The 25,854-nt window shown below is 52.5% G+C and overlaps 1 protein-coding gene across 1 annotated transcript; it reads left to right on the forward strand.

Annotated features, from left to right (window-relative positions):
- The first annotated feature begins 2,097 nt into the window (after window positions 1-2,097).
- On the forward strand, window positions 2,098-22,125 carry NEURL3 (neuralized E3 ubiquitin protein ligase 3). Its single transcript, XM_029072850.2, has 4 exons — window positions 2,098-2,358; window positions 19,598-20,089; window positions 20,715-20,822; window positions 21,699-22,125. Exons 1-4 carry the CDS (start codon window positions 2,214-2,216, stop codon window positions 21,911-21,913), a joined length of 960 nt encoding a protein of 319 aa, XP_028928683.1. The 5' UTR covers window positions 2,098-2,213; the 3' UTR covers window positions 21,914-22,125.
- Window positions 22,126-25,854: the final 3,729 nt, after the last annotated feature.

Here is a 25,854-nt window from a genome sequence, read left to right on the forward strand (position 1 = left end):
AGAGACAGGAGTTAGGGAGATCAGCAAGGAGGCTGTCGCGGTAATCCAGGCGGGATCGGATGAGTGACTGTAGAGAAGCAGCGTGCCTCAGTGGAAAGAGCACGGGCTTGGGAGTCAGAGGTCATGGGTTCGAATCCCAGCTCTGCCACTTGTCGGCTGTGTGACTGTGGGCAAGTCACTTAACTTCTTTGTGCCTCAGTTACCTCATCTGTAAAATGGGGATTAAGACTATGAGCCCCACATGGGACAACCTGATTACCTTGTATCTACCCCAGCGCTTAGAACAGTGCTCTGCACATAGTAAGCACTTAACAAATACCAACATTATTATGGTAGCAGTTTGGATGGAGAGGAAAAGGTGGATTGAGATTGGGTGTCTCTGGCACCCGAGGTTCTAACAGTCTAAGAATAAGGTGGGGACAGCTGGCAACAGAAACAAAAGGAAAGATGAAATGATAGAACACAAACCAAATATTAAAGGAATGGATATAGATGAAGGCACTGTGAATGATAGTAAACTGTAGTTAGAGAGGAAGCGTCTCAGGCTTCCCAGAGTTCTAAAGTTCGTGGAGGCCGTGGGCCGTGGCTGTTAAATTTTTCCGGGCCTCGCTGACTCCGGACAGGTCAGGGGAGGACCCAGGAAGGTGAGTTGGGAAGGTGGCAGGGAGATCCCACCGGCGTTGGTTGGCGGTTTGGCGGGGTGAGACGATCCACAAGTTGGAAAGGGCTCAGGCACTGCTGCGTCCTTTCATGTGCCTCTCCTCCCTGCTCCTTCTTCATATTTCACCCAGTAACTTTCTCTTTCTAAAGTGCTCCCTCCCCCCAATCATAATGACACCCCATTGCGGGACAACACCCCACGTGAACACACCCAACACAGAAAACACACCCACAGACCAGTATCAAACACACTTTCCCCCTTTCTCTTCCCTATCAGCTAAAGGCCCTGAGCCAACCAAGGAATAATCAAGCCTTCTCCAGGAGCCGGCTAGCTGGAAACACCGTAGCCTAGCAGAAGCGGACACCTGGGATTAGCCCCTTCTTGTCCAAATCACTCAATAAATACCATAGGTGCTGGTTGGGCAGGAAGGGAACTGGAGGAGAGGAAGTTGTAGCAGCAGGCGAATATACCCCATTTGAAGGGGAATGGAAGCAGGGAGGTGGGACGATAGCCAGAGGGTGCAGGGAGATGTAGAGAAGCCTTTCTTAGACTGTGTGGGACATCTAGTCTATCATACATCTAAAAGCCCCTTGGCAGCGAGCACAGTGGCGGGACAGTAGGTGCCCACCTCTGGATTAGGGCAAGCGGACCTTGGGCTTCCCGCTTAAAGCATTCGATCTCATCCCTGCACAGAGGTCCCTGGGGGCTGTGTGAGTGGCTGCTGGGAGAGGGGGTGTTTGTGGGTACCTGGGCTTCAGGGGTCTCAGATGTAAGTCTGATCCCTTGGAGACTCAGGCAATCAGCAGCTTTCCGATCCATCCGTCAGGGACGCAAGATAGACGTCCCACATAGTCTAAAAAAGCCTTCTCTGCATCCGGTCAATTGTATTTATTGAGCATTTTACTGTGTGCCGAGCACTGTACTGAGCCCTTGGGAGACTACACTATAACAATAAACAGACACATTCCCTACCCACAATAACCTTACAGTCTCCCCCTGCACCCACTGACTATTGCCCCTTCTCCCCGCTTCCACCCCTCTGCCTCTACAAACCTACCTCTGTTGCAGAAGTAAAGCCACAAACAGGGCATTTGACTCTCCCCAACCCCCGTGGGGCAGGAAGAAGGGTTGGGAGGGTGATTTCTGACAGGCAGAGCCCCCGACCCTGCCGTCCCTGCACACAAGAGGACAATGGCTCCCACTTAGCCATCCGCTCAGCTGGGCACCACTGGAGCTGGGCCCCCCCGATGGGCCTGAAAGAGGAATGGCGTCAGCGGGGACTACGTCACTGAGTCGGGGAAGGGGGGGTTGGATGACAGCTGCCAGAGACAGAACAGCACCCCCGCACCCCACACCCCCCAGCCCCTTCCTCCTTCCCTCCCCCCATTCTCCTCTCTTCTCCTCTCAGGGGACTGGGGCAGGAAGGAGAGCACGGGACTGGGAAAAAGAACGGGAAATCCCCTAGATGCTGCCTCTTGTGACACTGTCTCTCTAATTATTAACTGGTAATTTGAACCAGGGCTTTAAAACATGCTGCGAACCTTTCGGTGCTATGGAAACCTGTTCAGCGGCCGCAGCAGAGGTACCAGGGGCAGCACAGCAGCGGACGTCGCCCCTCCTCAGCAGAGTCAAAGAGCAGAGCGCGTCGACTGCACTTTTCTGGAAGATGCTGAACGCTATTTGGTGCTGGGTTCGCGGTAAGGAGTCAGAGATGCTTTTTTGGAGATTTCCTTCTCAGAAAGCTCTGTGGAGCCCCAGGTCTGGGCTCTGACCAGGGTCAGTGTTGGGAAGGGTAGAGGGTCGGTGGGAGTGAACTGGGGCAGAGGAGAGATAAGAGCTAGAAGAGCTAACCGGACACTTCTCCAGAGGGACTCAGGGAAAAAGGGCTTGAGGCCTGGGGTAAAGGAGGCATTTCCCTCTTATTGATGCCCTGTGAGTGCCTACTGAGGAAGAGCCCTGTACCAAGTGCTTGCAAGAGCGCGTCCGAAGCAAAATTCTTGCTCCCTGCCCTTAAGGAGTTTCCCATCTAATGGAGGAGCAGTGACCACCGGCAAAAAGTTTTGAATCCATCAGCCAATCAACAGTATTTCTTGAGGGCCCAGTGTGTGCAGAACACTCAGGAGTCGCAATCCTTACCCTCGAGGAGCTAACGATCCACCAGTAATGGGAACAGGAGGAGGAGCGAGGATATTTCAGGTAGTGGGATGAATAAATGAGGTGACCAGATGACGTCATTGAATTTACGTGTATACATGTGTGCCGAGGTCCACCTCAGAGCCCCGTGGGTTTAGGTGAGGAAGCCATCTGCGGACCCGTTGGTCCGAGACAGGTTGTTCTTAACTTCACTGGTGTCTGACGCATGAACGGGACTGAATATCCGGTCGGGACCAGGGCCTACCCAAAAGTCTGGTTAACAAAGACTGCTTACCTCCCTTCGGCCGTCCACCTACATGGGCAGCAGCCAGTGGCTAGCAACAATTCAAGATGGCGATGGACTTCCTGGTCTAGGATAGTAAGCTTCTCCAAAAAGATGAGTTTTGTTCCTCCAAAACGTGGGTTACGTTTTCCCATGGATTTACAGGCAATTCTTTGGGTTCCATTTCCGAACCAGCCCCGTCGTGATGGCTAAAGGTAAGTTCAGGTAAATTTCTCTCCAGGCAAATTCAAATGGCACCGTAACTCTTTTTCCACTCTGATCCTCTTGTTCTTTCCTTCCCTCGTTTCTAGGGGCTTCCCTGCTCCCTACCATTACCCTGAACTCCGACTCTCCCCCTCCGTCTCTCCACCCTACCCCGCTTCCCATGCCCCAGTAGTTTTGATTTTATTTTATTTCTAGCCATAACTGCTGCTGCCATCGGGGAGGCCAGCTGCATCACATCGCTGCCCGCCCATCTCTCCCACCCCCTTCCCCGCCCGAGCTTAGGTTAAAACACGGGAAGGGCAAGGGCTCCCCAGACTGAGCACCTCCCCTTCCCTCTCCTTCCCCTCCCCCGCGACCCTCGGCTCTTCCCCCTTCCCCTCTCCTCAGCACTGTGCTAATTTGTATATATTATTTATTCCCCTATTTATTTTGTTAATGAGATGTACATCCCCTTGATTCTATTTATCTTGATGATGTTGTCTTGTTTTTGTTTTGTTCTGTTTTGCTTTGCTTTGCTGTCTCCCCCGTTAAGACTGTGAGCCCATCATTGGGCATGGATTGTCTCTAACTGTTGTCGAATTGTACATTCCAAGCGCTTAGTACAGTGCTCTGCACATAGTAAACGCTCAATGAATACTATTGAATGAATGAATGAAAGGGGTGGGGCGGACCGCTGCTTCACCACCCCCACCCCCACAAACTGGTCTGGCCCGTTCAGTCTCCATCTTCCCCAGTCTGGTCCACTCTGCCCCGATCTGGCCCAGTCTGGCCCGTTCAAACCCAGTATGCCCTGGTCTGGCCAGGTCTGGCCCTGCCTGGTGGTGGAGCTGAGTGGAGAAGGGGGTCTGCCAGCAAGGCCCAGCTGAGGGGAGCGAGGGCTGGTGCTTTAGCTGCCTGGCACAAAGGAGGGGGAAGCGGCTCGATCCAGCTGGGCTTCTGGGCAGCGGCAGCACGTGCCTCGTGGTGGCTCCTGGTGATGGGGGAGACAGCGTAGGCTTGTGAATTACGTCAGGCGGCACACGCTTTGCAGTGACTTGAGGAAGAACCTGCACTCTGCTGTAACTTGGGGTGGGTGGCGTGCAGTTGCGGTGGCTTGCCCCTTGCAATGAGGGCATACGCTTTGCAGTGACTTGGGGTAGGTGGCCCGTGCTTTCCAGTGGGTGGCTTGCACTTCGCAGTGGCTTGTAAATGGGCATGCCCTGTGCCGTGACTCGGGGTGGGTAGAACATGCTTTTCGGTGGCTTGCAGCAGATGGCGTACACCTTGCGGTGGGGACACGTGTTTTGCAATGACTTGCAGTGGAGGTGGTGAACTGGAGTACTGTGGAGGAGCCGCCCCCTTTACAGCTTTGGGCGGCAGTGACACACACTTTACCCTGGTTTTGGCAGCACCAGGGGTATCATGTGCTTGACAGTGGCACATGCTTCGTAGTGGCTTTGGATGGCGGGAACATGGGCTTTGGTGGGGAAAGTGAAGGCGGGCACAGCAGTGACTTGCAGTGACGAGGACAGCTTAAGAAGGTTCACTGCTTGCAGTGTGGCATACAAGGTCAAAGGTGGCTTGCAGCAGCAGCTAAGTGCACGACACTGGTAACAAAAACCCTGGAAGTGGGGGAGGGTCAGAAAAAGTAGCACTGTGCTGTTCTGGGGATCCAGGAAAACTGCTCAGCACAGGGAAGGATGGGAGAGGGGAGGGAATTGATTTACCAAGCAGCGATTGGATGTAATGATGTAATGTCCGGGGATGGAGTTTATGGATTCTGGGAAACATAAGCAATTAGTGTAACAGGTATCTCTGGGTCGCACATATACCCTCTGTACCTTCTGCCTGCCCCCGCCACACATAAATGCAGACACACAGGCACACACGCACTCGCAAAACATTAGCCAGTAACCATCTCTGCTAGAATGGTGTTCATACCTACACCCATGGGAACAGTAACCCTCTGTGCTAGGCAGGAAGAAAGGCTACAGATTTTCCCATTCTCTTTTTTTCACACTGGAGTGTTCCTACAGGGTGAGGAAGGGGTGGGTGTGTTCCCCATTGTCTGGGGAACTCCTTTTGTTTGGAGGTGGGGGAACTTTAGGGTTTTCAGTTCAAGGCTGCTGAGCTTTGTGCTGAGTGCTATCAAGGAAAGGGTCTAGGCTTCCCCCTCATCTTCTGGAGGGCTGTGTGGACAGGGAGTGTGAGTGGTTGGGGGGCGAGGGTGAGAGGGGCATGGGCATCTCTCTCAAAAAGGAACCTTGTATCTACCCCAGTGTTTAGAAGAGTGCACATAGTAAGCACTTAACAAATACCATTATTATTATTATCATCATCATCATGATTGTGGTATTTGCTAAGCACTTACCATGTGCCAGGCACTCTACTAACTGCCGGGATGGATACAAGAAAACTGGGTTGGACACAGTCCCTGTCCCACATGGGGCTCGCAGTCTTAATCCCCATTTTACAGGTGAGGTAACTGAGGCACAGACAAGTGAAGTGATTTGGCCAAGATCACACAGTAGACAAGTGGCAGAGCCGGGATTAAAACCCAGGTCTTTCTGAGTCCTAGGCCCGTACTCTATCCACTGGGCCATGCTGCTTCCCCCCAGGACACTGAGTGTAAAATAATATGCCCCACAGAGAGGGCAGGGAAACCTATGATCCATGCTATAGAATCCCAACAGGCCACAGTATCTTCCCCTTTCCCCCTTTTTCTTGTGTTCCCCCTCATTTTCAGGCTGTAACCATGCCCGGGGCATCTGGAATGTGGGAATATTATTCAGTCATTCTAAAATGCCTTTATCTAGTTCCCTTCTTGCCCGCGTAGGAAGTGTTCAGTACCCAGCAGGTGCCCAGTACAGTGTTCTACCTTCAGTAGGCATCTAATGCAATTCTTTGCCCTCAGTAATAATAATAATTGTTATTAGAGAGGTTAAGTGACTTGCTTAAGGTCACACAGCAGGCACAGTAGGGAGCCAGTATACAGTGCTCTGCACACACTAGCACTCACGACAGTACTCTGCACACTATAGACATTCAGTGAGGGTCAGAAGGTGTCCAGTCCAGTACTCTGCAACTGTAGGTGTTCAGTTCAGTGCTCTGTACACAATAAGTATTAATAAATGCTGAGTGTGATAGACCAGCTCACATGGCCATTGTTAGTTCTTCCAGGAATTTCCTACAAAAATAATGAATCATTTGTCCCTGTGCCAGTCACTGAGTTTCCCATTAACATTCCCCTGTGTACTCCTGAGTGAGTGGATGGGGGAGTGTCTGGGAGATAGTGTGGTCTCTTCTCCCCTAGGCTGGGACTGAGGAGTTTTGGTTTCTATTCTCGCTGTTTGCCAGGGGCCATCGTACCCTCACAGGGACCAAGTCTATCGATTTCATTATTAATCAGAGCCAGTACCGGACAGCATGCCTTCAGGGGTTGGGGAAAGTCACAGATGGGGAGGGGAGGGAGAGGGTGCAGGGAGCATAGGGGAGGGGAGGGAATGGTCCCTGCCTCAGGAGTCAGAGTCGCCTGCAGTCCCTTCCTTGTTGGCCAGGGACCCACACTGGAATGGGGAAGTTCAAGCCAGGAGACTAGAGGGCAGGTGGTGTGTGTGTGTGTATGTGTTGGGTGGGGGCGGGGGTTGGGAGAGGGAGTGCTCAGCCAGGGCAGGGGCCTGGACTGTCGCAGGTGTGGAGGACGGAGGGGGCAGGGAATAGATTGCTGTTGGGATGGCAGTTGGGTTGTGGGGGGAAGACTATCTGGTCGACTCATCTCGTCCGCCCTCGCCATGGTCGCTGTGGAAGCCAGTGGCCCTACCATCCGCCCGGGGCCATGAGCCATAAATCGCAGCCTCCCACTTTCCCGTCCAGCTTCCTTGGATGACTGGTGCCTCCCCTCTGTCACCTGGCACTACTTGTCAGGACACCCAGGACGCAGGTTTTGACATGAGAGACAAACAGTCACTCAGTCAATCGTATTTATCGAGCACTTACTGTGTGCAGATCACTAGACTAAGTGTTTGGGAGAGTACAGTACAACAGAAGAACAGAATATTCCCTGCCCACAGTCTAGAAGGGGAGAAAGACATCAGTGTAAGTAAAATACAAGTATAAATTCTATTTATAGAAATTAAATAATGTAAGCACAGTGGGGTTCTTCTTGGAATAATAATGATGGTTCTTGTTAAGCACTTACTATGTGCCAAGCACCAGAAGGTTAGGAGGTTTTGAATCCATTGTAGTCCCAATTTTGACTGAGAACCTGCTATGTGCTGAGCACTGAAATAGAAAGCTGACTCTGGGCAGAAGCTAAATTTGGTGCCTCCTAATTAGCCCAGAGCTCTGCACACAGTGCCAACTTCAGAAATCCTATCCTATCCTCCTCTAGACTGTAAGCTCATTGCGGGAAGGGAATGTGTCTGTCTCTTGTTGTATTGTACTCTCCCAAGCGCTTAGTACAGTGCTCTGCACACAGTAAGCGCTCAATAAATAAGATTGAATGAATGAATAAACACCAGTGATTGATTGATTCATCCATTCAATCGTATTTATTGAGCGCTTACTGTGTGCAGAGCACTGTGCTAAGCACTGGGAAAGTACAATTCAACAACAAATAGAGATAATTGCTGCCCAGGGTCACAGTCTAGAAGGGAGAAGACAGACATCAAAACAAGTGAACAGGCATCAATAGCATCAATATAAATAAATAGAATTATGGATACATATGCATCATTAATATAAGTAAATAGAATTAGAAATATGTACATTCAATAGTACTTATTGAGCGCTTTCTTTGTGCAGAGCACATAGTACATATATACACAAGGGCTCTGGGGAAGGGAGGTGGGTAGAGCAAAGGGAGTCAGTGAGAAGAGGAGGGGGAGGGAGCAGAGGAAAAGAGGGGCTTAGTCTGGGAAGGTCTCCTGGAGGAGGTGAGCCTTCGGTAGGGCTTTGGAAGAGGGAAGTGTGTTTAGCGGATTTGAGGAGGGAGGGCATTCCAGGGATCGACAGTGGGACAGGCGAGAACTAGGCACAGCAAGAAGATCAGCACCAGTGGATTGGAGTGTCTGGGCTGGGATGTAGAAAGAGAGAAGGTAGGAGGGGGGTTTTGAAGCCAATAGTGAGGAGTTTTTGCTTGATATGGAGGTTGATGAGGAGCGGGGTGACATGCCCAGAAGGTTTCTGTAGAAAGATAATCCGGCTGCAGATGGGAAATCAGAAAGCATGTTGATGCAGTAATGGAGTAATCCATTCGGGATTGTATTACCGTGGTAGCGGTTCGGATGGAGAGGAAAGGCCAGATCTCGGCAATGTTGTGAAGGGGAGACCGGCAGGTTTTGGTGACAGACTGGATATGTGGGGTAAATGAGAGAGCGGAGTCAAGGATGACACCAAGGTTGTGGACTTGCAGATCAGTGATAGAGTGCTCGCTGAGAGCTAGACTCTTGGTTAAGCACTTGGGAGATTATGACACTAGCAAGATACATATTCTCTGACCTCAAGAAGTGTGCAGTTTAATGGGTAAAACAGGCAAAACTAGTTTACAGTTAATGAAAGCCAGTAGAAGAGCAAGTATCAATCCGTCGTACTGATTGAGTACTTACGGGGTGTGGAGCACTGGACCAAGCACTTGGGAAAGTACGATATGAAAGAGTTTATAGACATGTTCCCTGCCCACGAAGAGCTTGTTATTTAGAGGGAGAGACAGACATTAAAATAAATTATGACAATGAATTGCATTTATTGAGCACTTTGTGCAGAGCACACAGTGCTAAATGCTTTGGACAGTACCTTATAACAGAGTCCGTAGTCACTTTCTCTGCCCACAGTGAGCTTAAGTCTAGAGGAGGAGACAGATATTAATACGAAAAAATAAACTAAATTACGGATATCTACATAAGTCCTATAGGGCTGAGGAAGGAGTGAATAAAAGGACCAAATCCTAGTGCAAGTGTGACACAGAAAGGAGTGAGATTGGAGGAAATGAGGGCTTAGTCAGGGAAGGCCTCTTGGAGAAGATGTGATTTTGATAAAGCCTTGAAGGGGGGGGGAGTGATTATCAGACATGAAGTCAAAGGGAGTTCCAGGCCATAGGCAGGACGTGGACAAGAAGTTGGTGGGGAGATAGATGAGATAGAAGTACAGTAAGTAGGTTGCCGTTAGAGGAGCAAAATGAGTGTTCTGATTTGCAACAGGAATTCAATGAGGTAACATACAAGCAGGCAAGGTGCTTTAAAGCCAATGGTATGGAATTTCTGTTTCATGTGGAAGCAGATGGGCAACCACTGGAGGTTCTTAAGGAGCGCGGAGATGTTGTCTGAAGGTTTTTTTTAGAAAAATGGTCTGGGCCACAGAATGAAGTATCGACTGGAGTGGGGAGAAAGAGAAGGCAGGGAGGTCAATGAGGAGGTTGATACAGTAGTAAAGGCAGGATCAATCAGTTGTATTTATTGAGCACTTACTGTGAACAGAGCTCCATACTAAACACTTGGAAGAGAACAGTATAACTGAGTTGACAGACACGTTTCCTGCCCGCAACAAGGTTAAAATCTAGACGGGGAGACAGACATTTATACAAATAAATTATGGATATCTACATAAGTGCTGAAAGGGCCGAGGGAGGTCTGAATGAAGAGTGCAAATCCAAGAGCAGGGATTATTCAGAAAGAAGTGGGAGTAGAGAAAATTAGGGCTTAGTCAGGGAAGGCTTCTTGGAGGAGATATGCTCTTTATAAGGTTCTAAAAGTAGGGAGAGTGATCATCTGATGGGCATGAAGAGGGAGGGTGTTCCAGAGATAGGACATGGGTGGTGAGAGAGATGAGCTCAAGGTAGAATGAATAGGTTGGCATTAGAGGAGTGAAGTTTGCGGGCTGGGTTGTAGTAGGAAAGCAGCAAGATAAGGTAGGAGGGGCAAGATGATTGAGTGCTTTAAAGCCGACGGTGAGGAGTGTCTGTTTAATGAGGAGGTGGATCAGCTACCACCAGAGGTTCTTGAAGAGTGGGGAAACATGAACCAATCAATCGATCATACTAAGCACTCGAGTGAGTACGGTATAACAGTACGACAGACACATTCCCTGCCTACAGTAAGCTGTTGAACATTCTTGTGGAAAACTGACCCAAGCAGGACTGTGAAGTATGGACTCTTGTGGGGAGAGACAGGAGACAGGGAGATCCGCAAGGAGGCTGATGTAGTAAAAAAATGTTGGTATTTGTTAAGGGCTTACTATGTACAAAGCACTGTTCTAAGCGCTAGGGGGAGGATACAAGGTGATCAGGTTGTCCCACGTGGGGCTCACAGTCTTCATCCCCATTTTACAGATGAGGTAACTGAGGCCCAGAGAAGTTAAGCTGACAAGCGGCAGAGCCGGGATTAGTACCCATGACCTCTGACTCCCAAGCCCGTGGCTAGGATGTGTGTGGATTCACGTGGTAGCAGTATGGATGAGAAGGCAGGGTGGATTTTAGCAGTGTCGTGAAGGCTAAACCCACAGGATTTGGTGACAGGTTGAATACGTGGATTGAATGACAGCGATGACTCAAAGATGACACCAAGTTTATGGGCTTGTGATATTGCAAAAAAGACTGAGAAAGAGGTATAGGAGATATATATCCTGAGATATAGGAGGAGAACCAGGAGAGGACAGTGTCAGTGAAGCCAAGGTAAGATACCGTTTCCAGGAGAAAGAGGTGGTCCACAGTGTCGAAAGCAGCTGAGAGGTTGAAGAGGATTAGATGGAGTAGAGGGTGTTCATTCATTCATTCATTCAATTGTATTTATTGAGCACTTACCTTGTGCAGAGCATTGTACTAAGGGCTTGGGAGAGTGCAGTACAACAATAAGCAGTCACATTTTCTGCCCACAATGAGCTTCTAGAGACGGGGAGACAGACATCAATACGTCATCATCGAATTTGGCAAGAAGCAGATCACTGGTGACCTACGAGAAGGCTGTTTTGGTTTAGTGAAGGGAGCGGAAGCTAATTGGAGGGGGTCAAGGAGAGAATTGGCGAAGAAGAAGTAGAGGCAGCCACTGTAGAAAACTCTGTCAAGGAGTTTAGAGAGGAATGGTAGGAAGGAGATGGGGGCAATAACTGCAGGAAGCTGTGAGATCTGGGGAGGATGAACCACAACAAACAAATCAGGACCAAATGACTGAACAAACTGTTAGGTGTACAGGTAAATATGTCATATATAAATGAATAAAAATGGACACTTGTCCACCATTGCTGGAGAAAGTATTGAAGTACACAAGTGCCGAAGATGGGATTGGAGTATTGAATAGAGAAGGTTTCCTGTAGGGTGCTGAACGGGATGCCTAATGTGGACAGAGCACTGTCCTGGGCCTCATGTGACTCAGGTAGAGCATGGTATTGGACCCAATGTGGCTCAGACAGAGTACTGAACTGGACGCTTTATGTGCACAGGGTACTGTTGCTGTCCTGGACTCCATGCGACTCAGAGAGCTGGACTGGAGAGACAGAGTCAGTCAGTCATATTTACTGAGCACTGTACTTTGTGCTTGGAGAGTCCTATAGAACCATATAACAGACACATTCCCTGCCCACAGTGAACTTACAGTCTGGAGGGGTCAGATGTGTGTAGGGCACTGTACAGGTCCCATGTGGCTCAGGCAGAATGCTGCACTGGATGCCTGATGTGCACAGGGCACTGTACTGGCCCCCATGTGACTCAGGCCACACTGTGGGCAGGGGACTGTCCTAGGCTCTTGGAATATGCAGTGGAACTAGAAGACATAGCTCTGGCCCTCTAGGACCTGGCAGCCTAATGCAGGAAACGGGTAGACACAAATTGAAAATAGTTAATAGGAGTAAGAGCAAGAGCACAGATCTAACTGATAAAAAAAGTAAGCAAGCCACTAAGTGAAATGACACAGAGCATAAAGTCGTGCTAAGCACGTTTGTTAGGAGAGAAGGAGCAGAAAGATAGTTAACAGCGAAGCCCCTTGTGGGAGACGGGGCCTTTTAGGAGATGTTGAAGGTCAGACAGATGGTGTGGTGGAAGGGTGGGGAGCAATGGGGCTTCAGGAATTCAACACGTGAAGGGGCCAGACTTGCTTGGTGCTGAAAGTACCAGGTCCAGTCTGAGAATTCAGGCTCTTCCTGCCTATCCCAGTAAGGCAGAATCTGAAGGCAGAGTCAGAAGGGTAGTGTCTGAGGGCAGAGTCCGAGGGCAGTCTGAAGGCAGTGTCTGAGGGCAAAGTCTGAGGGCAGTGTGTGAGGATGGTGACTGAGGATGGTGATCGAGGGCAGTGTCTGAGGCCAGTATCTGAGGACCAAGTCTCAGGATAGCGATTGAGGGCAGAATCTGAGGATAAAGATGGAGTGCGGTGACTGAGAGCAGAATATGAAGGTAGTGACTTAGGGAAGAGTCCGAGTGCAGAGGGGGACGGCAGAGTCTGAGGGCAGTGTGTAAGGGCAGAATCTGAAGACAGAGTGTGAGGGCAGAATCTGAGGGGAGAAACTGAGGGTAAAGACTGAGGGCAGAGACTGGGGACAGTGACTGAGGGTAGTAACTGACAGCAGTGACTGAAGCAGCATTGTGTAGCGAAAAAAGCATGGCCCTGGGAATCAGAAGACTTGAGTTCTAATCCCGGCTTATGACCCTGGGCCAATGACTTAATTTCTCTGTGCCTCGGTTACCTCATCTGTAAAATGGGGATTAAGACTGTATCTACCCCAGGGCTTAACACAGTGCCTGGCACACGGTCAGTACTTAGTAAATACCATTACAAAAAAAAAGGCAGAGTGTGAGAGCAGTAATTGAGGGCAGAGTCTGAGGGCAGTGACTCAGGGTAGTGACTGAGGAAGTGTCTTCTGAGTGCCATAGGCAGTGACTAAGCTTCCCACTGTAAGCCATTCCCTCTTCCATGCCTGCTTCCCTTCCCGCTTCGTGTCCCGTGCTATGCCCTGGCGAGGAATTGGGCTACCCCCGGATCTCTCCCAGGCAGGGTACCCATTGCCCTGAACACTGAAGATTCTCTCCTCTGACTTCATGTTGGAAACTCAATACAGTTTTGTAAATGGGTCCTCATGAGTCAGCACCTGAGGAAATTTCTGAAACCCTCCCTCCTCGTCAGTTGGGCAGAGTGGGAATTCCCCTGTCACCTGACCACTCCTGCCCTCCTCCACCCTACCCCTGCACCTCCCTCCTCCAGGTTCTATAAGCCTGCAGGCCTCCCATGGGGCATCTCGCTCTCACCATCGCGGCCACCCAAGTGCACGAGGCCGATGTTTCCTGCATCTCTGCCCTCTGAGCTCCAAGGACCTCTCCAAGGAAGTGTAGGAGGTTCTCCCATGACTTCCAGGAATCCTGGCAGGAAGGCAGAAGGTAGGAAGAATTCGATCTATTATTTGGCAGGCTCAGAAAATTACCGGCCAACATCTCGCCACTGGGGAACAGGGATCCGGTCCAAATTGATTTTGTTCGCTTTACCGCAGTGCTGAGGTCAGTCTTGGTCCCTTGAGAGTGCCGAATCGTAATGGTTAGTGTTTGTCACTTGCTTCAAGAGCAGTGTGCTCTGCTCCCTCTGGGTTCAGTTGTGGGCCCAGCCTGGGAGGCCGGATGGAAGGAAAGGAGGCACTGGGGAAGATGGGCATAACAAAGGGGGAGTGGAGGCCAGTTGAGTCTAGGTACAACTCTGGCACTTCCTTTAGGCCTGTAAGATAGCCCAGGCTTTATCTAAGACAGGGCCAAGGGGACAGAGGGCAGGGGGAAGGAAGGAAAGAGAAAAGTGGTGATTAGTTAAGTGTTTCATTTTGGTCCCATAATCTAACACTTGTTTCTAAATGACACTCTCATCGTCAGTTCTGTCCAAATTTCTCTCGGGTACTCATATATGGTAAAGGGACAGGATCCGATCCGATTATCCTTCCTCTATATGGGTGCTTAGGACAGTGTTAAGAGTCTGCACCTGTTCCTGGTCCCCACTCCTGGCTCCAGCCCTGACTCTTTCTGTGACTTTTAGCCGGAAAGTCTGAAAGCACCCTGAAGGACTGAAGAGAAAACAGCTACCATGGCAGCTACTGGGGATAGCAGGGAGAAGCGTGGCCTAGTGGATAGAGCATGGACCCGAGTGTCAGAAGGACCTGGGTTCTAACTCCGGCTCCACTACTTGTCTGCTGCGTGGCCTAGGGCAAGTCACTTAACTTCTCTGTGCCTCACTTCTCTCATCTGTAAAATGGGGGTTAAGACTGTGAGCCCCATGTGGCACACAGATTGTGTCCGAACTGATTACTTTTTATCCACCCCAGTGCTTAGAACAGTACCTGGTACATAGTAGGCGCTTAACAAATACCACAAAAAAAGGAAGGGAGCTGTCTGGGGGACTCGGCAGGAAGTAGCAGCAGCAGCCAGCGGAGCAGGACAGAAGAGGTGTAAGAAAGCACCTTGGTTAGTATCCCAGACTCTGAGAAGTAAGCACTCAGTAAATGTGTTGGAATAAATGAATGAATTATGGACTGGTTTCCTTCCGTGCTGGATGCAGCTGCTGCTACTTTCCGCTGTACGAGACACAGCCTGAGCAAAGGTTGGGGCCCGGGAGGGAAGCGGAGCAGGGTCAGGGAAGGAGGACAGGGAGTGGTTGAGGGGGCAGAAAGGGTGCTGGATAGGAGGGCATTTAGGAAGTGACCTTGAGGTCCAGGGGTCAGTTTGGAAAGAGGTTGACATCCTTGACATCCTCTGGCTGGATTGGGTGGGGCGGGAGGGGGGGACCCCAGGACCTCAGGGCCTGTCTTTTTCTCCTGAGAACAGCAGCAGGACGGGCAGGAGGGGACCCCAGGGCCTCAGGAACTGTCTGTCCTTCCTGAGAGAAGCAGTGGGGCAGGCAGGGGTGACCCCAGGACCTCAGGGGGTGTCTATTCTTCCTGAGAGCAACAGTGAGGCAGGCAAGCAGGGAATCCAGGGCTTCAGGGACTGTCTGTTCCTGCTAGGAGCAGCAGCAGGGCAGGCAGGTGGGGATCCCGGGGTCTCGGGAACTGTCTGTCATTCCAGAGAACAGCAGCAGGGTGGCGGAGCCTCGGAGGCTGCCTGACCTTCCTGAGAGCAGCAACTGGGCTGGCAGGGGGGACACCAGGGCCTCCGAGGCTGCCTACCACCCCGACCCGAGAGCAGCAGTGGGAAAGACAGTTGGGGACCGCAGAGCCTTGGAGCTGACTGTCCCTCCTGGGACCGGCAGTGGGGCAAGCAGGGGGAAACCCAAGCTCTGCCCACCAGTCCTGCAGCTCAAATGATAGGGCCAGAGGGAGGGATAGATGTGGCTCAGAGGGAGAGACCAAACCAGGAGAGACTGTAAGCCAGGAAGCTGGATTGGCCGGAACCTGGCTGGGAGGAGAGCACAGGGAGCACCAGACCTGCTCCCCTCCTTCCCTCCTTCCCCTCCTATCCTAACCTGGATAACCTGTCCGCTCATTCTGCCGCCCAAGCAGAAATAATCTTTGGGAGTCAGTGGACCTAGGTTCTAGTCCCAGCTCTGCCACACATCTGTTCTGTGATCCTGAGCCTACTTCTCTGGGCCTCAATTTCCCCCTCATGAAATGGGGATTCAGTACCAGCTTTTCCTCCTACTTAGCCTGTAAACCCCATGCGGGACAGGGACTGTGTCTGACCAAATTTACTTGTGCCTACCATAGCACTTAGAACAGTGTTTGACACATAATAAACACTTAACAAATAACATAAAAAATTTTTTTTTTTAATTTTTTAAGACCACAGTTGTGATTATAAGAAGTCTCCCTTTCTACAGCCCCCCCTCTGAGGTGGTCTTTCCCATCCCAGGGAGATGGAGGTTGGAGACAGGAAAGACTGAACCTCGGTGTTCCGCGGTAGCTGTAAAGGGAGGGCAGGGCCAGTGGGGGATGGGAAGGGAGGAGTGGGCTGGGCTCCAGAGGGATTTTCCTGTCTTGCCTCCCAAGTGGCGAGTCCCTTTCGGGGCTACAAACCATGTTGACCCTTCCCTGCCCCTCACCAGCCTGCTCTCAACTCTCACGGCCAAGAATTGGTTCTCAGGGTTGCCAGTGACTAAGCGCAGAGCAGTTAATTACACATTCCAAGGAGCAAGGGACTCAGGAGCACAGAGGAAACCCCAGGCAGATGGCTCTTGGCCCTTTGACGTCCTTCCTTGTTCTGGAGCCTGGGCCTCCTCCTCCCTTCTTCCTCCTCCCTTGCTAGCCTGGGCCCGAAGGCAATCCATCCATCAATCAGTGGTGTTTACTGAGCGCTCACCGTCTGCAGAGAACTAGTCTAAGCACTTGGGAGAGCATGAAAGATCAAGTAGACCGAATCCCTGCTCCCAAGGGCAGCAGATCACTATCCCCAGGAAGGGGGCTGGGGGCAGCATTCTGTCTGGGGTTTATCAGTACAAGGGGTTAGGAAAGCGCTAAGTCCCTTTAGCAGAGGGAGGAAGGCTCCAACTCCAGCACACCCGGGATCTCCCTAACTGAGCCGGAGTCGGGGTCGGGCCATGGATCAGCCTGCTCCAGTTTGGCCCCCGCTCTGCCGGCCACTCCTTGCAGCAGGACGATCTAGGATTAAATTAGTAGTAGCTCAGAGGGCGGGGTAAGAGTGTTGAGTCAGTCAAGTGCCTGTCCCTCCGGGGGCTTCCCCTCTGACAGAGACAGGGCCCCGACACCCAAAGAAGGAAGTGTCTAGGCTGAGGGTGCCCGGAGGATCTAGGGCTCTGGACATATGGGAGTGAGGGGAGGGGGCAATCACACCCTCATGCCAAGCCCCATCAAGGCTCAGGAGTTTATAATAATAATGGTACTTGTGGTGTGACCCCTCTCCTGCCCGCTCACAGAGCGGGGTTCTGTCCTCTGAGGCCCTGTTGTTGTAGGGCTCAGGGCAGCATCTGTCGTGCTGGAGGGAGGGAACAGTCCTCCAGCCAGCACCAGCAGGACCTCAGGGGGCAGAACCCCTCTCTGCCCTGGCAGGGGTGGGCAGGGGAGAGGATGCCCCCCTAAACTGCTGGCTGTACACCAGCAGCACCTCAGGGGTCACAACCCCACTCTGTGAGCAGGCAGGAGAGGGGCCACCCCACAAACTCCTGAACCCTACCCCAGCAGGATCTCAGGGGGCACAACCCCACTTTCCCCTTGCAGGAGTGGACAGCGGAAGGGCCGGCCTCAAACTCCTGCACTCTATACCAGCTAGACCTCAGGGGGTACAACTCCTCTCCGCCCTGGAGGGGTTGGGCAAGGGAGGGGCTGCCCCCCGAACTCCTGAGCCCCACAACAAAAGGGCCTCGGAGGACAGAACCCCACTCTGTGAGCGGGCAGGGGAAGGGTCACACCACACGTACCATTATTATTAAAAACTCCTGAGCCTTGATGGGGCTTGGCATGAGAGTGTGATTGCCCCCTCCCCTAACTACCATATGTCCAGAGCCCTAGATCCGCCTGCCACCTTGCCCCAGGGACCAGCTGTGGGAGGGGAGGGATGGGATAGGGCAGGCTTCATCTCCTCCTCCTCCTCCTCCCAGCAGGGAGCACTTGGCATTAACCCTGCTGCTCTACTCAACCTTTGGAAAACCAGTGGGATTTATCTAGTGTTGACCGTGTGCAGAATGCTGTGCTAAGCACTTAGGTAACTACAATACAATAGAGTTGATAAAAGGGATCTCTGTCCACAGAGAGCTTACAGTCCGGGGGTGTCGGGGGGAAGGTGAGGCAGACATTAAAATAAATTGCAAGTTGGGGGAAGCCACAGAGCATAAATGCTATAGGTTGGGGGCAAATATCGAAGTGTAGAGGGTCCGGACCCAAGTCCACACATGATGCAATTAGGGAGGGAGGACAGGGTGAAGAGATGAGGGGTTAGACAGGGAAGGCGTCCTGAAGGGGACGTGATTTTAGTAGAAGCAGCTTGGCCTGGAGAGAGCACGGGTCTGGGAGTCAGAGGACCTGGGTTCTAATCCTGATTTCCTCCACTTTTTTATGGCATTTGCTAAGCGCTTACTATGTGTCAGGCACTATACAGGCTCTGGGCTAGGTAACTTGTCCGCTGTTTGACCTTGGGTAAGTCACTTCACTTGTTGGTGGCTCCGTTTCCTCATCTGTAAAAGAAAATGCAATATCTGTTTTTCCCAGTTAGACCGTGAACCCCATGTGGAACAGAGACTGTGACCAACCTGATTAACTCGTATCTACCTCAGTGCTTAGTACAGTGCTTGACACATAGTAAGCACTGAACAAATACCGTCAATATTATTAGCAGTATTAATAGGGCTTTGAAGAGGGGAGGGGGAGTCTGTCGGATATGAAGAAAGAGGGAGTTTCAGGCAGGAGAGAGGACGTGAGCAAGGGGTCAACACTGAGACAAACAAGGTTGAGATACAGCGGTTAGGTTGGCGTTATTTATCATTAGTATTATTATTACTAGTCATTCATTCATTCGATTGCATGTACTGAGTGCTTACTCTTTGAAAAGCACTGTATTAAGCGCTTGGGAGAGTAGAAGAATTACTACTTTTACAGCATTCGTTAAGCACTATGTGTCCGGTACGTTTTAAGAGCTGGGATAGACACAAGGTAATCAGGTTGTACACGGCCCCCGTCCCACGTGGGGCTTCCAGTCTAAGTGGGAGGGAGACAGGTATTAGAGGAGTGAAGTGTGGGGGCTGGATTTCAGTGGGAGATGAGTGAGGTTAGGAAGGAGGGGCAGAGTTGATTGAATGCCTTATAGCCAAGGGACAAAGGATTCTGTTTGAGGAGATGTTGGATGGTCAAACAGTGTAGGGTTTTGAGAAGTGGGGAGATGTGTTTGCTCCTCACGCTGAACTAGGGAACCCGGGGGAACCGGCCCCACCGAAAAGCTGAAGGACCCTCAGAAATGGAGACCCAAGGAACAGTTCTGAGGGAAGCCCATGTTGGCCCACGATCCGTGTCGGAGCAAAGAACTCACGGGTCATGACAGGAATTACCGCGGGGACTTGAAACAGTTACTTCTGGAGTTTTAGCCGAAGCAGAAGTTACTGCTGCCAAGACAGGATTTATTTTAGAAGTTATGGAGGACGTTACTGTAGGTTTTGCGGCACGCATCGCGGCATGAGTTTTACCGCCGGCAATGTGGCAGTATTAGTTGCATGGGCTGCGGCAGGAGGTACCGTATGAGTTTCTGCCTGTTTTGCCACAGGCCTCATGGCAGGAGTTACCACTGGAATTAGGGCAGGGGTTACTGCAGGACTCACTCCCTGTGTCACAGGCGGAGTTACAGCTGCATGCTTCACGGCCGGAGCTACTGCAGGTGTACAGAGGGGAAGACCCGCTAAGCAAGGACTGTTGGGTTCCTTTTGCAGGCGGCAACGCCCCCCGTAGGACCGAATCCCTCTCCTTCCACCCACACGCCAAGGGCTCCCAGATCCGTCTAGACGAGCTCCACTGCACGGCCTGGAGGGCCGCCACCTTCCACGACGGCATCGTCTTCACGAACCGGCCCGTGCGCCCCAAGGAGAGTGTGGCGCTGCAGCTGCTCATGCTGGAAGAGGGCTGGCATGGGGGGCTGCGGGTGGGCTTCACGCGACTGGACCCCTCCGCTATCTGCCCCGGGAGCCTGCCCCCCTACGTCTGCCCCGACCTGGTGGAGAAACATCCCGTCTGGGCGGCCGTCCTGCCGGACTGGGGCGAGAATTCAGGAGACGTTGTCAGCTTCTGGGTGGACCGCCGGGGCCGCCTCTTCTGGACCAGCAACGGGGGCGAGCCGAGGTTGCTACTGTGGGGGGTACCGACCTCCTCCCCTCTCTGGGCTGTGGTGGACATCTACGGGAGGGCCAAGGCAGTGAGGCTACTTGGTGAGTGAGCACTGCACCCCACGCCTGGGGCCTAAGGGGGCCGAGGGAGGGGAGGGTTGAAGTCCCCGGTAGATGGAGGGGCCCCAGGAGAGGGAGTGTTGGAAAGGTGGTCACTCTTTGCTGGATCCCACTCTGGTCTGCTGGGGTGCGGGCTTCCACTCTCAGTTGCAAGCCCGGGGGGGCCTGGGGGAGGGTTGGGGTCCCGGGGAGACAGAGAGGGCTCCTGGGAGCACGGGTGCTGTGGTCACTCTTTGCTGGATCCCACTCTGGTCTACTGGTGGGTTAGAAGGGTTCTACCGGTGGGTTCTCCTCCTCTGGGAGCCTGGGGTTGGGGAAAGTTGGGGTACCAGGCAAGCAGAGGGGCCCCCTGAGGGTCTGGAGGGAGGGAACTGTTAATTGGACCCCACTCTGGTTTCAGGGATGGGGGCTCCCTCTCTGAGGTCCTGGAAAAGGGGAGAGGCAGTCATTCCAGTGGCTTCATGGGAACTCCACGCATGTCACTGTTCCACTTCAAGGCCCCTGGCTTTCCGGGCGATGCTCTCTTCAGAGGGGCGGGATGGAGGGAGGGAGGTGGGCTCTGTCCAAGGTCTGTCTGCCTTAACCTCCCCACTTCTGCCCTGTCTAGATCCGGCAGTGGCCTGGCCCAGCCCCAGTTCTAGCTCCAGCTCCAGCTCCAGCCCCAGTCCCAGCCTTAGCCTCAGCCCCTTGCCATGGAGTCCAGCTGGGAGTGGTGGTAAGTTTCTGCTCTGGGGGCTCCGATGAGGACTCAGACTCGGTGGGGGAGTGGGATGGCAGAGATGGGGGTGTTGTTGGGTTTGTAGTAGACTGGGGAAGGGGGAAGAGGCAGTGGGTTACGCATGAGGCTGGGAATCGGGACCCCAGGTCCTATCCTGGATGTCCCCCCAACTTGCTGTGTGAGTAGAAATGGGGGTTGAGTCCCAACCTTCCTGGAGAGCAGCAGGGGCCACCGGGAGGATGGGGGTGGCTAATGAGTAGAGTTGCTGCAGTGGCTAGTAGCTCCTCTCTTTCTAGTGATCCTTCACCCACCCTCGGGTGAGGCCAGAGGAATGCGTGTTTGCCCAGGGCCACTAAGATACCAGTGCAGCTTCGACCCCTTAGCTCGCCAGCTCCGTCTTTGCTCTCTCTGAGGGGCAAAAGCCCAGCCGCAAGAGAAGCCCAGGTCCAAGGGCCCGAGAGCTGCCATGTAGCAATCAGGCCGTGCTTCGAGGACCTCAGATGACAGAGCTGCTGAGAACCAAGTCTCGGATCAAACACCCCACCCACCTGCCCTGGGCCTCTGCCGCTCCCCGGGCCCTGCCCTGGTGTGGGCTCTGTCCCCGCCCCCGGAGCTGGGGGAAGAAGAGGACGAAGTGGAGGGGCTCCTGACAGCTGACAGGGAGGGGACAGCTTGCGGGATGCACAGCCATGGGGACCTGGAGGGGGAGGGGTTGCATCAGGGCCCCGTGACCCAGAAGATGGAGAAAAGCATTTTCAGGGCTGGGTCACTCCTGCCGCTTCCCCGCCTTGACCAAGGGGCGAGTCCGGGGGCTAGGGGAGAGGGCGGGAGAGATCCGTCTTCCATCCATGACCCCACCTGTCCGGCTGCCAGGGCTCTGCTCCTGCCACCCAGCCCAAAAATCAGAGGAAGAGTGCGCCATCTGCTACCAGCACACCGGGGACACCCGCCTCCTCCCTTGCGGGCACTCGCACATCTGCTCCTGCTGCGCCCTGCGGATCTTCAGAGACAGCGGCACCTGCCCCATGTGCCGTGGCCTGGTCCAGACCCTCGTCCGCACCCTGCGGGCGCCGGGGGTGACCGGCTAGCCGGGGGCTGGGAGCCGGCCAGCTCGGACCAAGTTCTCCTGGCCTCCTTTCCAACCCGGCCGGTTGCACCAGCTCCCCTGTCTGGACCACTGGAGCCGTAACGTCGCCCATGAACCCGGTGGTCAGCGCAGAGCCCAGACCGGGGAGTAAGAAGAACCTGGGTTCTTAGCCCGGCTCTGCCACCTGTCTGCTGCTGTGCGACCCTGGGTAAGTCACTTCACTTCTCTGTGCCTCAGTTACCTCATCTGTAAAATGGGGATGAAGACCGTGAGGCCCATATAGGACATAGACTGTGCCTAACCTGGTTACTTTGTAATCTACCCCAGCGCTTAGAACAGTGCCTGGTACATAGTAAGCGCTTTACACATGCAATTAAAAACAAAAAAGCAAACAAAAAAAACCTGGCTACTGCTGAGAAGACCATCAGGAGGGAAGGAGGGTGAAGGTGGCCGGGCAGGTGGGGATACGGTGCCAGCAGAAGTCAGCCCTCGGCCTGACGCTAGCCGAGCGGGAGGCCACCAAGGAGGAGGAAGACTGGCTGGCAGGGCTGGGGCAACCACCACCATCCGTTTATACTCTGAGCGGGGTGGGCCGGCACCCGCCGCATCCCACCTTCTCCTCCCTTCCACATCCCTTGGCAAGAATCTGAAAGGTGATCAGATTGTCACTTTTTACTGCTGTACTGTACTTTCCCAAGTGCTTAATACGGTGCTCTGCACACAGTAAGTGCTTAATAAATACGATTGATTAATGAATGAATGAATGAATCGGATGGGTCTCTGCCTCTCCTGACCCCGACCTCCTGGTCCTCCTATTCCTCCTTGAAGGCTGGGTTCCAGGACCCCTGGAGAGCGGAGGTGGTTCTCGTGGCTCTGCTGGGCTGCAGTCGAGGGAAGGAGGAAGAGATGGATGCGGAGCAGCAGAAGGAAAAGAGGAAGAAGGATGATGGAAGGGTGGGACATTAGGAGGAGAGGGAAGGAGTTGGGGAAGCACGAGGCAGTGAGAGGGTTGTCCCAGCCTCCCCTACCCCCACCCCCACCCCCCGTCCCATGTTTCCCAGAGCTCAGCTGCCCACTTCAGTTAAGTGCAGCGGCGGCAGGACTGGTCCCAAAGGCCGAGCCCCATCTTAGCCCCAGCTGCTTGTCCTGAGCCCCGCCTGTTGGGTCCGGCAGCCCCGAGGAGACGCACCCACAGGGACTGCCTACACTGGCCTGGCCTCCCCCACTGGGGCCTCCATGGCCTGGCCGCCCCTGTCTTGGCCATGGAGACCCAGCTACCCCGGCACAAGCCTCGCTATCTAAACACGTTAGAGTGGAGTTGGGGCGGGCCTGAGTTTGTTGGGTCAGTTTCATTTTCCTAGAAACTTGCAATCCTGGCCCCTGTTGACCTTGGAGTTAATCCCTGATGGGGAATGATTCCTTCTAACCCTTCCAGGAACCCCTGCTGCCTGGAAGAAGGGAAAGTGAAAGAACTTTCTGCTCGCTAATCTCCAGCCAGGTGTGTATTTCATCACCCCTCTGTAAGCAAATGCTCCAGTGCAAAAACCCCGTGGGCACACCTGCCTTCTGCCCGGCAAAGCAAGCTCTTTCTACCCTCTGGCTTTCCCAGCCTGAACTGTTGCTGGCCCAGCTGGAGCGTTGCTGTTCCAGCTAGAGTACTGCTAGCTTTGTTGGAGTTTTGCTTGCCCAACTGCAGTGTCGCTAACCTGATTGTTGGCTTGTGTGTCGGCTTGTTTTAACAGCAGTGGCACTGGGCCACCAAACGTTTTTCAGACTACAAAAAACGAGGTGGGAAGATAATCCCAAAACATAATTTTACCCATTAGTTTTGACCCCTCGCCCCTGACCCCTGCCTCTGGCCTGGAACGTACTCCCTCCTCAGATCCGACAATTATTCTCTCCCGGTTTCAAAGCTTTTTTGAAGGCACAGCTCCTCCAAGGGCCTTCCCAGACTAAGCCCCCCTTCCCTCTTCTCCCACTCCCTTCTTTGCCGACCTAACTTCCTTCCTTTATTCTTCCCCCCTCCCAGGCCCACAGCACTTATGTACATACCTGTAAATGTATTTATTTATATTAATGTCTGTCTCCTCTGCCCCTACAGACTGGAAACTCATTGTGGCCAGGGAATGTGTGTGTTTATTGCTGTATTGTACCCTCCCATTTGCACACAGCGAGTGCTCAATAAATACCACTGATTGAATGAATAACCTCCTTTCCCATCATTTATGTATTATATTAGAAATTATGTATATATTAATGTCTATATTCCCCTCGAGACTGTAGGCTCATTTAGACCTATCATTTTTAAGCACTTCCTCCGTGTGGACCATTGTACTAACCACTGGGATAGATACAAGATAAAGGTTATAGTGGTATTTGTTAAGCACTTACTATAAGCTCTGGCTCATAGCTATAAGACACAAGACTCTAGGACTGCAGGCTCGTTATGGGCAAGGAATGTCTCTGTTTATTATTATATTGTACTCTCCCAAGGGTTTAGTACAGTGCTGGGCACACAGTAAGCTCAGTAAATACGATTGAAAGAAAAACACACCTTCCCTGTCCCACGTGAGCCTCGCAGTCTTACTAGGAGAGAGAACAGGCATTGAAATCCTATTTGACAGATGAGGAAACTCAGGCACAGAGACTGACTTGTCAAAGGTCACACAGGAGGCAAAAGGCGGAGGCTGGATTAGAATCCAGATCTTCTGACTCCCAAGCCTGTGCTCTTTCCATGAGGCCAGGCGGCTTTTCAGTTGGACTGTCAGCTCTGACCCAGTCTCTGTCCCCCATGGGACTTCTGTTCCATCTACCTAGCCCACAGCTGCACGCAACATTCCTAATAATAGCAACAATAATAATTGTGGTATTTATTAACTGCTTACTCTGTGCCAAGCACTGTACTAAACTCTGGGGTAGAGACGGAATAATCAGGTCCCACTTGGGGCTCACAATCTAAGCAGGAGGACGAAGAGGAATTGAATCCCCATTTTGCATATGAGGGAACTGAGATAGAGGAAGTGAAATGACTTGCCCAAGGTCACACGACAGGTAATCAGCAGAGCCTGGATTAGAACCCTGATCCTAGGACTCCCCGGTCTGTGCTCTTTCCACCAGGCCATGCCACTCTTCTGAAACGTCAGTCAGTACACATGGCTTCCCTCCCTTCTTCCCTCCCTCCCAGGCTACAAAGGCTCCTCGCTGTTTCTCCCAGATATCAGGAACAACGGGCCCCGCGCTTCCAGCCTGCTTTCCCACAAGCCGGCACTTACCGACCCGCTCTCTATCCCACCACACCCCGTCTTGCGCTCTTCATTCCTCCCAGGTTATCTCCTTTCTAAGGGTCCCTTCTTTCCAACAATCCCTTCCCCACCCACCTTCTGCTCGGAACTCTCTCCCAGCTCAGATCCCCCAAACCTCATCTTCTCCCCATCTTCAAAGCCCAGTAAAAAAAAAAAAAAATCACCTAATCTCAGCTCCGCCCCTGGCCTGCTGGGTGACTTTGAGTAAGTCACTTACCCTCTCTGTGTCTCAGTTTCCTCATCTTTAAAGTGGGTATGATGATATCTGTCCTTTCCTACCTCACAGGGCAGATATTGCATTAGTGGGGGGCAGTATTAGAGTTTTTTGTATGCACAGACATCAAGTACAGTGCTCTGCACTTGCTAGACACTTTGCAGAAGACGTCTCTCCCATTTGATGCCCAGCGCTGTTGATTCTGACAATGATGAATCTAATCTGGGCCCAGCGCTGGGGAGAACCCACGGTTGCTTTTCAAGGACACCAGCCATCTTCCCTGCTGTCTGCTTCTTCATCTGGTACTTATCCTTGGGGTCCCCCAACCTCTGAGTGGCTTTCCCGGAAGCCCCTCAATCCCCTGGCCTGGGAGAACCCCGCAGCCACTGGGAGAGAAGCAGCATGGCCTAGTGGAAAGAGAGCGGG

The sequence above is a fragment of the Ornithorhynchus anatinus genome, chromosome 10 (genome assembly GCF_004115215.2).
Source record: "Ornithorhynchus anatinus isolate Pmale09 chromosome 10, mOrnAna1.pri.v4, whole genome shotgun sequence".
NCBI classification, from domain to species: Eukaryota; Metazoa; Chordata; class Mammalia; order Monotremata; family Ornithorhynchidae; genus Ornithorhynchus; species Ornithorhynchus anatinus.

Coding starts and splice junctions, on each gene's coding strand:
- NEURL3 (XM_029072850.2), top strand. CDS start 2,214: ATGGAAACCTGTTCAGCGGCCGCAGCAGAGGTACCAGGGGCAGCACAG. Junction 2,359..19,597: donor TATTTGGTGCTGGGTTCGCG/GTAAGGAGTCAG, acceptor TTCCTTTTGCAG/GCGGCAACGCCCCCCGTAGG. Junction 20,823..21,698: donor GAGTCCAGCTGGGAGTGGTG/GTAAGTTTCTGC, acceptor TCCGGCTGCCAG/GGCTCTGCTCCTGCCACCCA.